Source organism: Notothenia coriiceps, unplaced genomic scaffold (genome assembly GCF_000735185.1).
Source record: "Notothenia coriiceps isolate Sejong01 unplaced genomic scaffold, NC01 NC01_scaffold00018493, whole genome shotgun sequence".
Lineage (NCBI taxonomy): Eukaryota > Metazoa > Chordata > Actinopteri > Perciformes > Nototheniidae > Notothenia > Notothenia coriiceps.
In genome coordinates, this window is record NW_011351194.1 from 220997 (window position 1) to 237155 (window position 16159).

Here is a 16159-nt window from a genome sequence, read left to right on the forward strand (position 1 = left end):
CTGAACTTTTATTACCTGCAGTAGATTGCAGTGTTACTGCTAGGCGATCGAGGGCTGGTTGTTTAACCATTTTCTGATGTCCATCCATTGACTGCTGTGTAAGCACCTTGCAGGTGATGAACGCTCAGCGGCACAAGGTCACGCGCACCTTAGATAATAACGTTACTTACCGTTTAAATTCAAATAAATGCAGCAGACAATTTATTTAACCACAATTACAATTTATTTTATTCCAACTATATTCTTCTTATTATTATTATTATTATTATTACTACTATTATTATTATTATATATGTAATATTTTTCACTTTTTTCATTTTTCATTTTTCAAATGAGGGTGCATAACGTCACAACTGAGGGTGCAATGCACCCTTATGCTCCCCCGTAGAACCGGGCCTGACCTGTTTGCTTCTCTAAACTGGGGATGTGCCACCGTTTACTGCAGGTATAACACTATGGATAAGTACCTCGTACAACCCCACTTCAAACAACCTGTACTTTACCACTAATATTTGTTTGCGATTTAATGCCAGTGAGAGAGAGTTACCTGGATGAAATCTGCACAGGCGTACTTGGCGATCTTTTTCGACACCATGTTGTTTAGCTGCTGAGACAGATCTGCTTCCTTATCGTCCACGTCCTTTTTTAGCACCACAAAGGCATACACACCTGACAACAAAGAGACAAATCCTTACTATGGTGGACATTATAAGTTAACATTGAGTATTCTTTTTTAATATAATGTTGGGAAGACATTTTTTGACTCAAAATATATTTTCTGCCCACCTTGTCCTTTGATGTCATGCGAGTATCCGATGACAGCAGACTCGGCCACTGCAGAGCATTGATTCTGTTTCAGGGATCAAAGAAAGAAAATAGTTTGTACAAATCGCTGCTAAAAACATTTTAAGAAATAACTTTATTTACTCCTTTATTGCTTTTATAAACAACTATGGACATATTGGCCATTTAGAGAACTTTGTTCTTTATTTCAGCCCACTAAAAACATAGTTTTAGCTGTATGTTGGGGAAGAACAGACACACATGTTTATCATTGTTTTGACCTACCACCACGTCCTCTATCTCTGCTGTCCCAATCCTGTGACCGCTCACATTGATGACATCATCAAGGCGTCCAGTGATCTGGTAATACCCCTCCTTAGAGCGATAGGCGCCATCTCCAGTAAAGAAATAACCTATTGGCACAAAGAGTTATAGATTTAGAGACTGAGTTTTGTTCTTTACCAAAAACTAAAATCGTAAGAATTGAGTAACACGGTTTACCAGGATGAGGCTGACAGTAGGTCTCAATAAATCTCTGGTGGTTGTTGTGAATGGTGCGGGCCATACCAGGCCAAGGCTGAGCTAAACACAGAGCTCCTGATGCAGGGTTTGAGGTCACCACTTTTCCCTGAGGAGAATTATGGTACCACTTTACAATAAGACTATCCTTATAAAGGGTTTACGAATAGTTTGTAATTAATTTATTAATCAGGTTGTGAACACTTTATAAATCCTTAATAAGCTTTTATAAGACATGAGATAAACAGGGCAACTGTGACCGGTTGCTTGCCAAATAGTGAGCCCACATTTATCTGTACTGCTAAGCCTTATTAGAAATGGTAGTAACTCATGAATAAATTACATTACATTTCATTTAGCTGACGCTTTTATCCAAAGCGATTTACATTGGACCAATTCAGGGACCATTCTCCTGGAGTAACTAAGGGCTAAGCCTTACATGCAAGGGCACACTAGTGGTGGTGATATCTTGGCGGGATTTGAACTCACAACCTTCCGATCTTCAGCCCACCTCACTATCCAGACCACCTCTATCCATTAGACCACCACTATCCCATAAATGGGAATGTGTTTTACACTTTACAACAAGGCTCCCTTTTGGCAACTATAAATGTTGGTGACTCGTAAATAAATGGTCATAAGAGATGCCAAGAAACATCAAGATGGAAGGGGGGAATCAACTCCGTGAACAACAGATACCAAGGATGCTGGCTGATGAAGAAGACGAAGTAAGCTAGGTAGCCAATATAAGGCTTAGTCATCTTGCCAATATTGCCCTATGTTAGAACTGGTTTATAAATGGTTCTTAAAGTGTTTACAACCTAATTAATAACTTAATTATAAACCCTTTATGACTCCTTTATAAGGGTAGTCTTATTGTAAAGTGGTACCGGATTGGGTAAAAGGTGATCAACGTTTACACAAACAGTAAATGTCTAATATACAGAAAATCATTTTTGTGAGTGCAAAAAATATATTCAATTCATGTCATGGTGAGGGAGATGTGATTGAGGTACAAACTAAACAAGAATGAAACAACACCTACAGAATCTTCCTCTTAAATTAGGAAAACAGGCACAAGAAGAATGCCACAGTGAGGCCTGTGAAACCACTTTCCAAATGCTGTGTGTTTCTGCTTGAGAGGAAGCATGATGAGCTCAGCACACTCCAACTGTCTGCACAATCTGTGCGTTTCAAAAGCAACCGCAATAGCCGCACAAAATACAATGACAGATTTTTTAATAGGGAGTTTGGCACAAACAGATTGGGCCTGACGGGTGGGAGCAGGGCGAGTATCAAAAGTGACACAGCTGGTGAGTATTTTATAATCCTAATCTGACCCTCGCTCAGGCCGTTCCCAGCCATAAAACATTTTCAGGGACAACATGCCCCCCCCCACACACACACACACCTCGGTGTCCATGAGCACGGGCTTAATGCCGAAGAAAGGTCTCATAGCCATTCCTGGGACAATCTCTGCGCCTGGGTCCGAAGGCCGTGGGGTGATGCAGATGCCACCTGTCTCTGAGAACACAGAGCAAAACAGGGCAGATTAGAAACCAGCTGTCAATTACTATATGTGTAATTATTATAATATTTATTCAATATGATCAACGAATCAATTAAAAAGCTATCCAGAAGAATGGGTATATCAAGGGTATATATTAAGACTAATCTGTTTGGAAACACATACATACAATCTGAATTGTATCAACTACATCTTGTATAGCACTGCAGATGCGCCAATACAGAGTGTAAAAATAAAAAAGTGACAGAAGGAAAGTATAGATGACAGAGCCAACTAACAGTCTGTAAATCTGGCATAAACCTGTCTCATTGCTACAGATTTATATTTTGGAGTTACAGCCATACTAAGTAAATTAAATTAGGTCTGCCTAAACCTCAGGGGCCCCAATAATCCGCCTGGTGGTGTTGGTTGCAACAGTGCCGGATACAGCAGAGGGGATCCGTTATAAAGTAGGACACAACAGATGATCCCACAGTAGCATTAGCAGCTAACATCCTGTTCAAATCAACTGTGGAAATTGTACACAACTATGATTTTAATGATTACTTGTTTAGCTTAATTCCTTTTACTGCAAGTTATTTTATATACCCTACTATAAAATGACATGATTGGGCTTTTTCTTTACAGTACTATGACCTTTTAGTCTTTTACAACATACTACAGTATGACTTATCTTTAATCAGAAACTATACTGACTTCTTTCACTTTTTTATGGCATTTTAGGGACATAGTATACTATTACTTTGCATGGCTTGCTAATATATGACTATCCTTTAACTTTCTATTTGCTGTTCTCTGCAGGAACTGATCACAAGTCCACAAGTTTGGCTTCAAAGGACTGAGAGCCTGTTAGTTGCAGGGCGCCATAGCAACACATTTTGCTCGCCTATTTCAACCGGCTCTGTGTCAGTGCAGTGTGAGCTAAAGGAGGCCCCCTTTCTGCCTGTGATGTTGATGGGAACAGTACCCACACTGTGATACAACTGAGCGGGTTGAAAATCTTCAAAGGATTTATTTATTGGTATTTGTTTACTAGGTTATGCTCCTCAGATGAAGTTGTATAGGGCGTGGTAAGAAGTTAGGTGCTTCTTCCTTTAGATCTGAAAACACCTGCTACTATCCTTAATGAACAGATTATATTAAGATCAATTGTTACTTATAAATTCCTGTAAAAATATGTTACAGGCTATCAACTTTTTGTGTCGTTTTTTGCATATATTCGACATGCGATATGTCGTTTTTTTCTCATATTTTCAAAATACTACACTATGTAGCCACTTCTCATCCTCCTCCATACTCTCACCTCTGTAGTCCTGTGTGAACCAACATGGAGTATATATGCCAACAGCAGATCAAAATCAAATGTTCTCTCTTAACAGGCTACTTGCTCCCAGATCAACCAAATGGCATTTATGAATAATGCCACTTAGTCCTGATTGGAAAAACTGGTGCGGGAAAATAATATAATCCTTTTTACTGAAGTAGGGTATTTGGGTCATATCTGTGTCTGTAATTCTCAAGCTCATGATGTTCTAATGTTTAATTATCATCCATTAATTATAGATTTTTGACATGTGTATGGTAATTACCGCAGCTTTGCTCCATTTGGTCATTACTCAATCTAATTTAGGGGACTCAGGATAAAACCCAGTGTCAGTCGGGTCGTTTGTTTATCCGCAAAATTGAATTTATTAGCAAAATCAGCTGATTTCAAACAAGTTGTCGTTAGTTCCCACCCTAAGCTGCTTTAGTAAGGGAATAGTTGTTATTTTTGCAGTGACATCCGTGGTTATCTAAACATGGAGGACAAGTTTGTTGAGTCTCACAAAATGCAATTACTGTACATATACTTTCACTGTAATGTATTCTGACACAATTTAGTCAGTAAAATATACAGTGTATAATTTATTTCACTGTGTCGTCGTGAGCAATATAATTTAAAAAATATTTATATTTCAATTTTTCAATTTAGTATCTTATTAAAGAGGGCATCAAATATCAAAAATAAATATATTATTACTTTGACAACTCATATATATTATCTTTCCTATATCTCTATGTTCAATATGGAGGGAAGTTGAAGACCGTTTTTACATTTGACACCGTTCTGGGAGGAGCACAATCTGCATTATAGAGGAGTCTGATAGTGGGAAGTAGATAGAGTAATCTGAGTCACTCCAGGCAACCGTTTTTCATTTTGTTGTTTGGTTTTTATTGCACCCATAAATCTGCATTCCTTTGGTCAGAGTTGATCCAAAGTTCAATTTATTCCCGATGCACTTCTCCACAAGTTGAATGTAGTTCATGCCTTTGTTACCAAAATCACATCTTCTATTATAAGAGTAAAACATCTGGTTTAAATCAGGAGTCCAGAGGGAAGTGGGAACTCTTTTCCTCTTGTGTGTGTGTGTGTGTGTGTGTGTGTGTGTGTGTGTGTGTGTGTGTGTGTGTGTGTGTGTGTGTGTGTGTGTGTGTGTGTGTGTGTGTGTGTGTGTGCGTGTGCGTGCGTGTGTGCGTGCGTGCGTGCGTGTACTCTATACACACCCACATGCTGTAGCAATGTGTATATATAAGCAGTTGGAGAGTCATAGCTCTCCCCTTTAAGAGTGGCTGAAGGTCCATTTTAGGGCCTGCATACGTGGCTTTGTTTGAGGAAGAATTTGTGAACCTAACCCCCCCGACAAGCAATGCAATGCTACTGTGAGACTCAGAGCATGAGACAAAACCAAGCTCAATGTCAACAGAATACATTTGATTAATTTAAATTGATGGAACACTTTTCTGGTTAGAAGGGAAACTAAAGGGAAATACTGTAAAACAATATGAGGCATTATTTAATTAATTGATGCATTTTGGAGTAAACTGCAGACACAAATATATAAAGTTAGTAAAATAAACACTAAATGTGTATATTAGAAGTTTTCTTTGCACAATGCGGAAAGAAGACGATGTTAAGAAAGCAAAATAGCTGTATAAAAACAGAGACCGAGAACAACAACATTTGTGTCGACCAAAAAGTGTCAGCAAAAATCTGATAGATCCCACAATTGAGGGTATTCCTGTTACCTGTTTGCCACCAGGTGTCCACCACAGGGCAGCGTCCGTCCCCCACCACTCGGTGGTACCACTCCCACGCTTCAGTGTTGATGGGTTCTCCCACTGCAGACAGCCAGGGACAACATCCATCATTATATATTACAATATATTATCGTTTGTGATTTAGCTGTAAGCTTCATGACTCAAATGAACAGGTGTGTGTGTGTGTGTGTGTGTGTGTGTGTGTGTGTGTGTGTGTGTGTGTGTGTGTGTGTGTGTGTGTGTGTGTGTGTGTGTGTGTGTGTGTGTGTGTGTGAGAGAGAGAGAGAGAGAGAGAGAGAGTGAGATCTCCTGGCATGCTGGGCTTTGCTATGGCATGCTCACATACCAGCATAGGCTTGACTTTCAATATCCTTACAGTACGTAACACGTGTGCTTAAAGGACAGGAACTGTATGGTAACTTGGAATGTGTGTTTGTGTTATGTTCCTTTAATGCCCAGCTCTTGTGTACATGATAGTATTTCCAAGCGTCATGTTTGGCATACCAGAGCCGAGGGTTTTGAGGGTCGAGCGGTCATATTTCTGCACCCACTGGTCTCCGTACTTCAGCAGCAGGCGGATTGCTGTGGGAGCTCCGTAAAACTGGTTTATCTTAAGTCTCTGAACCATCTCCCAGTACCTTCCTATAGAAAAAAGTGTAAGTTATCATGGTCCAAAGACATATTATATAATATGTTGAGAAGATATTGCATTCTCAGATAAAGCAGAGGCCTGAGAACTGAAGACTATTTATTCCTGTTGTAGTTTCTCCTTGACAATAACAAGGTGACACACATGTAGTGACATGTGTAAGTTCTAATTGTAGTGTGGGTGATAAGCAGAGTTCAAATCCAACTGTAAGCAGTTATTCATAGACAAAGACACATGAGATTGCAGCGCTCTGAAGAAAGGACAGGAATATTAAAAATGTCGGTGAACACCCTTTACACAGACATTTATATTACTATTATCATAAAAGGCTCATTATAACGACACCATTAAAGCTAATTCAAATGGTAAACATGTCGAATTTTACAACTATATTTTTTGTTATTTTAAGATGAGTTTTCCTTTTATTATGAATTAGACAACCAGTCTGACATATTCAGTTGTTTGCTGATTTTCATACCAGGGTCAGGGTAAATGGGAGTGCTTTCAAACAGGACCGTGGTTCCCCCGTTAGCCAGCGGCCCGTACACACTGTAGCTGTGTCCTGTTATCCAACCGATGTCCGCCACACAGCCGAACACATCTCCGTCCTCGTAGCTGAAGACATACTGGTGATGAGAGGGAACACTGATGGAATGATCGGATAAAAAGAGAAAAAGATACTGTGTTTTGTTTCCATTTCCCCTCTGAAAAACCCTAAACAGCAAGCTGAAGAGGTGTGACTATATCTTGAACATTTACATTAACAACTTAACATAAATAAATAATGCTTAAACTAGAATAACTTCATTTGAAACACATCTTTCATTCAAGAAATGGAGAAAAAAGTGCTTCTCAAAAAGACAAATATACATTGAATGAATATTAGAGTGCAAAAGTGATGGAAAATAGATCAATAAATCACACTTAATAATAGAAAGAATAAGATAACGTAGAATGCATCACATATGATGCAGCAGGTCTCCCTTGAGAAAGAGATCGATGATCTCAATGGGATTCACCTGGTTAAATAAAGGTTTTGAAAATAAATAAAACCTGTTAAATAATTATAATTTAAAAAAAGAAAACCAGTTCCCATATTTGCCGCATTCACATTAAACACTGTAGCAACACCAACAGAAGGTATCCACTTTTTTACTTTGTTCTAATCTTTTTTTACAACGTTGATCGAGATATTCCGAGAAAAATGGCACTCGCTACCAAACAAATGGTCAAACAATGAATATTATGTCATATTTTGGCTGTCCAAGGCCGAGGTCATGAAATGCTTCCCACTCTGCATACAGTGCAGGGGATGTTGTTGTTTGTTGTTTACCCTGTGTGTGAGGGCAGCGTACAGCAGGTATCCAGCCTGAGTGTGGACGACTCCTTTGGGCTTCCCCGTGCTGCCCGATGTGTAGAGCAGGAACAGAACGTCCTCACTGTCCATGGCCTCCGGCTCACACACCACGTCCTCCTTCAGCATCTCCTGCAGGACACAATGACTTAAGAGGATTTCGTCTTTGTCATTCCTATCAAACACAGAAGAGTAGTAGAGCAATAGAATACATAGATTATTTTGTTATAACTCTGCATTGGACGATTTAAATATTTCAAGTCATGGTTATCCTGGTCAAAATCATTGGGATTCTCGATATTATCCCAATGATTATCAGAATATGCCTAAAACTCTTAAAAAGACACTTCTATTATTATTTTTTAGGTTTTGTTAAGAAACAAATATTTGTATTGAACAACAGATACAACACACACACACAATAGGGAGAATCCTTTTTTTTGAAAAACAAACACTAAATCTAATTGATTATCATAAATACCCAAAAATGCATGAATAAATAAACAAATAAATGTATTAATATCAAAAATAATAATAGTATAATAAAAAAATAGCAAATTTGTGTGATTCTTCAAAGAGAATATTCCTGTATTTTTTCAAATCTGTTTTTTTCCGCAGCAGCTTTTCCAGGTTGATATGCAATACACTCGTTAATCATTCCAGCCCTGTTTAAAACATGGTGCAATTAAATGCAATCTTAATTTGTAGGATGCAAGAGGGGAACAGTCTAACATTCATATAAGTATTAGGATCAGTGTTTAAACAATTACCTGACAGAACAACCAAAGTCCAAATCAGCTGTAGTGAAGTTTTATTCCTAAAGTCTACATTTCTTTCTCTTCTTCTGAATTCAGGAGAAAGTGACACAGTGTTGGCATTAATATCTCAATCAGCTCCCGATTGGCTTTTTGCTCTCTCACCTCCTCCATGTCCATGTCCTTGGCTGTCATGGTGACCGGATTCTCTGTTCTCATGGCAACCAACACCTGCTGTACAGAGGGGCAGTCCTTCACGGCCGCGTCCACCGTCCTCTTCAGCTCCGTCACCTTCCCCGCTCTCACACCCTGGTTCACCGTGATCACCGTGCTGGACTGGGCTGAAAACATGTGGAACATATTCAATTCAATGTACTGCCATTGTCAGTTGTTTATTGCTAGGTAAAAAGCATAAAGCACTCTTTAGTGCACCAGTCAATCCTCAAATTAAATAGAGTTAAATCCCAGATCAAGCGTACAGTAGAGGGCCTTGAACCCGTTTTCTCTTCAGTGATGAAACTGATGTAGCTTAGGAAATAGAGGTAATACTATCTAATTTAACAAACTGTATTTTTGACGACTGTCTATTGAGCTGCTAAGTTCTCACAAGATATAGTCCTTAAAAGGCTATGATTATTCATACAACACAATCCCTCTCAATCATGACTTATGATGCAATAAGTGTCTGTATCTGTAGAGACCTTGTGACCTTCTGCCTGTATTTCCTCATATTTTCCAGTATTTGTTTCATTTTGAGGGAAAAAACATGTTTGCGAACACTGTAACCTTGTTGAGAAAGGAGGCCTGACTTTGAATGTTGTGTAAACTATGACTGTCTGTTGTTGGTGCTGTGCATGTAATGTTTACAGTGGGTTTATTACATTTTTTGAAAACAGGGTTAATGAGAGCAGTGAGACCCTTCCAGTGAGGTTCCGGCCTTTAAAGCCAAAACAAGGAGCTGAAAGACTCTGAAATGCTTGTGAATAAAAAGTCATTGTTCTCTGACGTAACACAGTCTATTGGTCCATTGTTAAAGAATGGATAAGTTCAGCTCTAAAGTGGGACATCTTCTCACCGTCTCTGATTCGCTCTGCGAGGGCTTCAGCGCTGAACCCGGCAAACACCACGTTGTGAGCCGCACCGATACGGGCACAGGCCAACATGGACGCCACAGCCAGAGGGCAGGGGGGCATGTAGATGGTGACGCAATCCCCCTTCTTCACGCCATGCCGTCTCAACAGGTTTCCTAGGCGACATGTCATCTCCAGGAGCTGCCTGTAAAGAGATTATAAATGAAGTACTAACCCACATGAACAAAAGGAGCACGAACAACACACATATGTATTAAATCCAAGCTGCTGACCTGTAGGTGACCTTGATCTCTGACCCCGGTTCATCTCTTTCCCAGATCAGGGCCACCCTCTCAGGACAGGTGTGCACATGTCGGTCCAAGCAGTTCACTGTAGGCGCCATTCACAAACCAGAGACAAACAGATAGTAAATGTAACTTCATCTGCCAAGTCATCGTGCTGCGTTCAAGGAGTGCTTTAATTATATGTGCTGATCAAAACTGGTTGCATAATGATGCCTTCGCTGTCTCATGTTTCATTGAGAGGTTAGGCAAGCAGAGGTGGAAGAAGTACTCAGATTAATGACTCAAGTAAAAGTAGCAATACTACAGTGTAAAAGTATTCACTTACAAGTCAAAATATTGTCACTCAAAACATTTTACTCTGGTGAAAGTAAAAAGGTATAAGCATGAAAGAATATTTTAAGTACCAAAAGGATGCGTTTTTTAAAATAGCCATTTTAAGCCCCAGATTTTTGTATTATTATATTAAATGTATTCAAATCATTGGGGCATTAATGTGTTCATCACTTCAATGTTGCACTTGGTAAAGGTAGGGTTTATTTGAGTTACTTAAAGCACTACTGGGTTCGAGCTTAAGCTATAATAATATACTATAGGTTATATATAATGTGTGTTGACTTGATTTATATTTTGTATTAATAACCTAAATCTTCAAAGTAACTATGAATGTAGTGGAGTAAAAAGTTGAACATTTGCCTACACAATATCGTGAATTCAAAGTTTGAAGTAGCTTAATGTCAAGTAAAGTAGAAGTATGTTTTAAGTACAGTACTTAGTTCCATTACACCACTGTTGGCATGTAGCTGCCTCCGATTAAGCCTTCGCTGCATCGATCAGTTCATTCTAACGATCAAATCTATTTCTATGAGTCTAATTATAAGTAATATTCTATTTAAAAGTGATTATATTACCAGACACATTGAGCTGTCCTCCCTCAAACCACTTGATCCTCCCCAGGCTCAGGTCGCAGTCCTGCACGGTGTGGAAGGGTTTGATCCAGCTCAGCCTGTGGCGCGCGGCCGCGGCCCAGAAGCTCGCGCTGTTGGAAACGGAAAACTCCTGCAGGGACGAGCAGTCCTTCACACCTTCAAACCCAACAGCCTCCGGCATTAACGCCGCTACATTACATTTCCATCGACCAAAAACACGGAAATACGACTTAAAGACCCGACGAGCATAGGAAGTAACGATGGTCTTTGAAGTGCACCCACAGGGGAGCCACATACTGACAGTGAACGTATCCTGTGCAAACTGCGGCTATGTTTGCAAAGAATCTGCGTTCGTTTTTACCTATGGTTTTTACGCGGTTTTGGAAGTTACTCTGCTCAACTTTACTGAGGGAAAACTTGATAAACTCCGTGGAGGAAGGGCAGGACGAGTGATGCGTTAAAGGGCGGTACAAAAACCCAATGTGTCGACACTTTTTGCTCCTTGAGCTGCAGCCAAGTTTCATAATCAGTTGTAAAAGAAAGGAAAACATGGTGGTTTTTGTTCAGGGGTTTGTTCCAGATATGTTCATGATGCATAATGCATAATGCATTATGCACAATGATGCATAATGATGCAATACGGCTGACGTATAAGCTCACAGCTTGCCCTAAATGTAGAACTCATGAATATGAAAATATCCAATGGTGAATAAACATTTCTGAAGTTTGACTACTGGACACAAGATTGGTTTCCAAGATTCAGATATCATGGAGTGGCGATTAGTCCCTCCCCTTCCGGTGGACCTCCATGGGACCTTATTTCGAAAATGAAGAGAGAAAGATTATCTTTCGATCCCGTTTGAATTGTGCCACGAATTAACATAAGATGTTTGTCAATTTAAAAGATAATTTTGCAAGTCAAAAAAATAAATAATGTGTCGTAAAACTGTGAAGTAACACATGTTTGTGTGTGAAACGCTCAATGAACTGCATCTCTGGTCTCGCACAAAAACACACGTCACCAACATGGCCGTCACTAATGTCTTGTCATCAAAACGATTGACTACCCTCACTATCACCACAATGAAACACGTCCAGAAGAATGTCATGCCAAGCTGCCTGCCTGCCTTCCTTTGATTCTCTCTGAACTGCCTGGTCTCTTTAATGTTTAATGTCAACCATTTGTGCAGATAGAATGAAGTAGAAAAGATCGGCGATCGCCGATGCTAGCGTTACCATTTCTCCCCCGGGCTTAAATTGTGTATTATAGAATGATCACACCGGTGACAGTACTCTTCAAAGGGTTCACGAAATGTTAATATAATATTAATACTCTTACTGTTTAACATTTTGGGTTACTTAATATTATTTCATATTAAGGCTAATAAAAATGACAAGGCTGTAATGCTAACTAACGTGCTAGCTAGGTAGCTAACTTGATCCAGCCACTCCTGGTCCTTTCATCAGACGGGAAGCGAAAGAACTAGCAAGACCCATTGCTGCTATGATAACAACCTGGTACTAAGCACACAGGCATCTTGTTAAAGTTATCTTATCTTAGCACTGGCTACAATAAGATAACTTTAACAAGATGCCTGTGTGCTTAGTACACATAAATCAGGGTGATGTGCAGTACACTAAAAAGCTCAAACACAGTAAATCTCAAACACCAAGGAGAAGACAAATCAAATCAAAACCCATTTCTGAGCAGAGGGGCTTTAAATATCAGTACATTTTATTCAGGCTACAGTTACATTTATACAGACACAGATCATTATTGTTAAGTGTAGATAACAGTACTATTGGACAATATTTGCAGTATGTACATCACAAGAGTTGTAACACGAAAGATTTAATCTTGTAATCTTTTCACAGGACTGATTTTCAGTCACCCAGCTGAAATTCCAGGGAGGTCAGAAGTCGCAATCATCTTCTTTTCAGCACCTTTTGAGCAGTTAGTCAATTTCCTGCTTCAGATGCTTGTTGAAAGAACCACACTGTTGCATAAAAGTAGCTGCCATGTCACAGAACTGTAAGGTTAATGATCTATTTTAAAGAAAATAAATATTTTTTTTTTTAACGTGGCTCCATAGCAGAAGATTTGCAGTAAATGTTAAAGAAACATGTCATAGCTCGAATATTTCTTAGAGCTGTAATAATGTAATTGGCTGACTTAGGAAACCACAGTTGTTGTAGCTAAATAACCTTTAGCAACCTGATAAGATCAAGAAAGGAAATACATTTTGATTTATTTATCTATGGTTATGATGTTTGATCTGCAGGTCTTATCAACCGTTATCAGCGACTCAACATGCATCAAGGTCAGACTCAACCAATACAACAAGACTTCTGCCTCTGAAGTGCAATCTCCGCTCTGCAGGTATTTTCACCGTCGGTCTGTTTTCTTGCATCTTATTTCAGTCACACTTCTCCACCTCTGCCGTCTCCTGCTTCGTCACATTGTCCTCAGCTTGTTCTTTGTGCGTGACATTTTTTCTTTCTGAAACTGTCCCGAGCACCTTGGCGCTGTGCTCCTGCGCCTTCGCTCGCAGCGCAGCGATACTGTTCTCCCTCAGTAACTCTTTAGAAATAGGTGTGTTAGTTGTGTCTTTCATCCTTTTCTCCGCCTCTTCCTCCATCACTTTGTCCATTGGTTTCTCCTGAGTTGGTGGGGGTGGTGTCAGGCTGCAGGGATTTCCAGGAGAGGTGTGTGGGATATCAACTGACTTCTTGTGCATTCCTGAAGGGAAAAGACATTCAGTTCAGTTAGAGTGTTTCCTTGTGACGTTTAAATGTCCTGATGCTTTTGGTTGATTGTGTACTGAGGTGTTTGACATTGGAATAAAGTGTGAAAGAGAAAGAGGATAGATCAGTGAATAGAACCTCTTATTCAATTAGAGGCAGCTAATTGATTCAAACCAATCAATTGACACGAGGGGAGCGGGGACATTTGGTCTAATCTGTCCTGATTAAGTGGGATTATCACTGTATCGACCCTTTATTGACATGCTGACACTTTTATTGGCTCCTAACATGAGCCGGGCTCAGCTCCCACTTCCTGTTAGAACCAATCATAAGCCCTGCATCAAACACCACGAGACAGACTAATATAGAAAAATGATGTTCATGTCAACAAGAGCAGATTTCTCCAGGGAACACGCTTTCATCATTGAAAAAAAAAAGGGCAAATAGTAAGTGTGTTTTAAAAAAATGAACAAAAACGTATATCTGCATCAGACAGACTGAGGACACTGAGGTAACTTCTTCAATCCGTGTAATACACAAGACAAAATCTAACGTTAATTCAATATTTATTCAATTAAAGCTCAGTACCTTCAATCTTTAGATACTTGTACGCAGGGCTGTTACTATATGAGAATGATGAGACCATATACAAAGTATTTATATGGGAATATGATTATTTTGGCAATCTTTGTGGAGGTTATATTATATGATATGATATTAGTAGACCTAGTATTATACCTGTGGTTTTATTACTGATAAAAGGCCAATGGCTATCTGAAATTCTCCCAGTGAACATGTTACAAACTCATATTTACCTAATAACCACGGGGCGTAGGAGTCTGTGACGCCCTCCTTGGCGGACTTGAGGATGGACTCGGGGAGGGGGATGGAGTGACGCACCATGGCTCCGTACAGGCCGTACTCCGCCATCACGCTGCTGCGACCCCAACACTTCTCCCTTTTCCTCCACTTGGCCCTGCGGTTCTGAAACCACACCTGGAGAAATGAAGGGCAGAGAAAGGATGAGTTCAGTTGATCACTGTAATGCTTGTTCTCTGCAGTATGGGACATTAATATATATACCCAACATTTATCATTCAGGCTACAACCAAAACATAAACAGCCTTCCACTCAATAATCTCTCCATTTGAGCTACACTCTGCAGGATGATGTATGTGCAGAGTGTGACACTAGAAGGCTGTTTTCACATTCAACCACTAAAGGGAGAGTTTCTCTCCTTAAATCTTTAGAGTTTACAGTGTGTTTGTACCAGAAAGAAAACCTCCAGCTTACAAGTAAGTATGGGAGATATATTGATCAAGCTCAATGAATAACATTCCTTGTTTCTTGTCCAAAATATTTGTCTTTGCTAAGGTTAGAAAGGTAGTATTATAAACATTTCAATATTTACATATTTATAGCCTCTGGATTTTATTAAAAAGAGAGAAAAAGAGCTGATTTATTAACAATGAATTGTATTTTTTAAATACAGAGCTAAATCAGAGAAATTATTATTCAAAGCAAAATGTTGCCTTTTTTTGGATGCATCCTAAAACCTGACATCTATCTATATCTATAATTAGGATTTAACTTTTTTTTAAATCCCAAGGAAACATCCCCTTTTCCTTTTGTAATCTCTTTGTAAAAGCGTTCTTAATTCTTCCTTGAAGCTGTAACAAAACAAAGTCACTGCTGTCTCAAAGAAGGAAGATTTTACCGTCTGGACAAGGAAATAAATATCAATGGAACAAGGACATCTGCTGGATGATTTATGAAAAGGGTTTTAATGAAGTACACTGGTTTTGAGATTCCCATTGGCCTTTACTCAGATTTTCTGGTAATAACCTGTATTTTTTACAAAAGCCCTGATATTTAGAGATAAATACTTCATTGTTTCATACATTATAAACAACATGTCTTTTGTCAGTTGTTTGTGTGCATGCCTGTGCATTATTCTCCTCCTGTCTCCTCTACTGCCTAAATTGATTTCCACCAAGCCGGGCCTCCAACAGCCTCAGTCAGCTTGTGAATATGGATGAGGACAACAGGAAAGAAATGAGCATCCTAAAATGGGCGAGGATGAGATTGTAGGGAATGGTTTGTGCTGGGTGTGTGCGTGTGTGTGCGCGTGTGTGTGTTCGCGTGTGTGTTCGCGTGTGTGTTCGCGTGTGTGTGCGTTTCACAGCCCTGGAATTAAAAACGATCAAAGCCGAGCCTGGAAAGCTATTCAGGTAGATCTGATGATAACCTCCATCTCATAAAAAGATGGGCCTCAGATGAGCAATCATGCTTTCTGACAGCAACAGTTTGAGTGTGCACGGCAGTGTGTGTGTGTGTGTGTGTGTGTGTGTGTGTGTGTGTGTGTGTGTGTGTGTGTGTGTGTGTGTGTGTGTGTGTGTGTGTGCTCGCGCGGTGTGTGATGTGTGTGTTGTGTGTGTGTTGTGTGT

General features: G+C 39.6%; 3 protein-coding genes across 4 annotated transcripts in view; 1 reads left to right on the forward strand and 2 right to left on the reverse strand.

Annotated features, from left to right (window-relative positions):
* Positions 1–11427, reverse strand: part of acss1 (acyl-CoA synthetase short chain family member 1) — a 13352-nt gene extending 1925 nt beyond the window's left edge. The window contains exons 1-13 of one of the 2 annotated variants that reach the window (XM_010777706.1): positions 10950–11427; positions 10030–10126; positions 9742–9941; positions 8832–9007; positions 7891–8043; positions 7036–7183; positions 6413–6550; positions 5897–5989; positions 2714–2826; positions 1285–1411; positions 1069–1196; positions 787–850; positions 548–669 (exon numbers count right to left, since the gene is read on the reverse strand). In XM_010777706.1, the coding sequence (XP_010776008.1) occupies positions 548–669; positions 787–850; positions 1069–1196; positions 1285–1411; positions 2714–2826; positions 5897–5989; positions 6413–6550; positions 7036–7183; positions 7891–8043; positions 8832–9007; positions 9742–9941; positions 10030–10126; positions 10950–11262 (1872 nt within the window). In that variant the 5' untranslated portion in view covers positions 11263–11427. The remainder of the gene's footprint in view (positions 1–547; positions 670–786; positions 851–1068; positions 1197–1284; positions 1412–2713; positions 2827–5896; positions 5990–6412; positions 6551–7035; positions 7184–7890; positions 8044–8831; positions 9008–9741; positions 9942–10029; positions 10127–10949) is intronic. The other variant, XM_010777705.1, reaches the window with a different exon arrangement.
* Positions 1–16159, forward strand: part of LOC104951087 (BTB/POZ domain-containing protein kctd15) — a 292312-nt gene that overhangs the window by 217305 nt on the left and 58848 nt on the right. The gene's annotated exons all lie outside the window — the stretch shown is intronic.
* LOC104951086 (visual system homeobox 2-like) overlaps positions 13385–16159 on the reverse strand; it is a 5606-nt gene continuing 2831 nt past the window's right edge. Inside the window, exons 4-5 of the mRNA XM_010777727.1 lie at positions 14528–14708; positions 13385–13707 (exon numbers count right to left, since the gene is read on the reverse strand). Of these exons, the coding sequence (XP_010776029.1) occupies positions 13385–13707; positions 14528–14708 (504 nt within the window). The remainder of the gene's footprint in view (positions 13708–14527; positions 14709–16159) is intronic.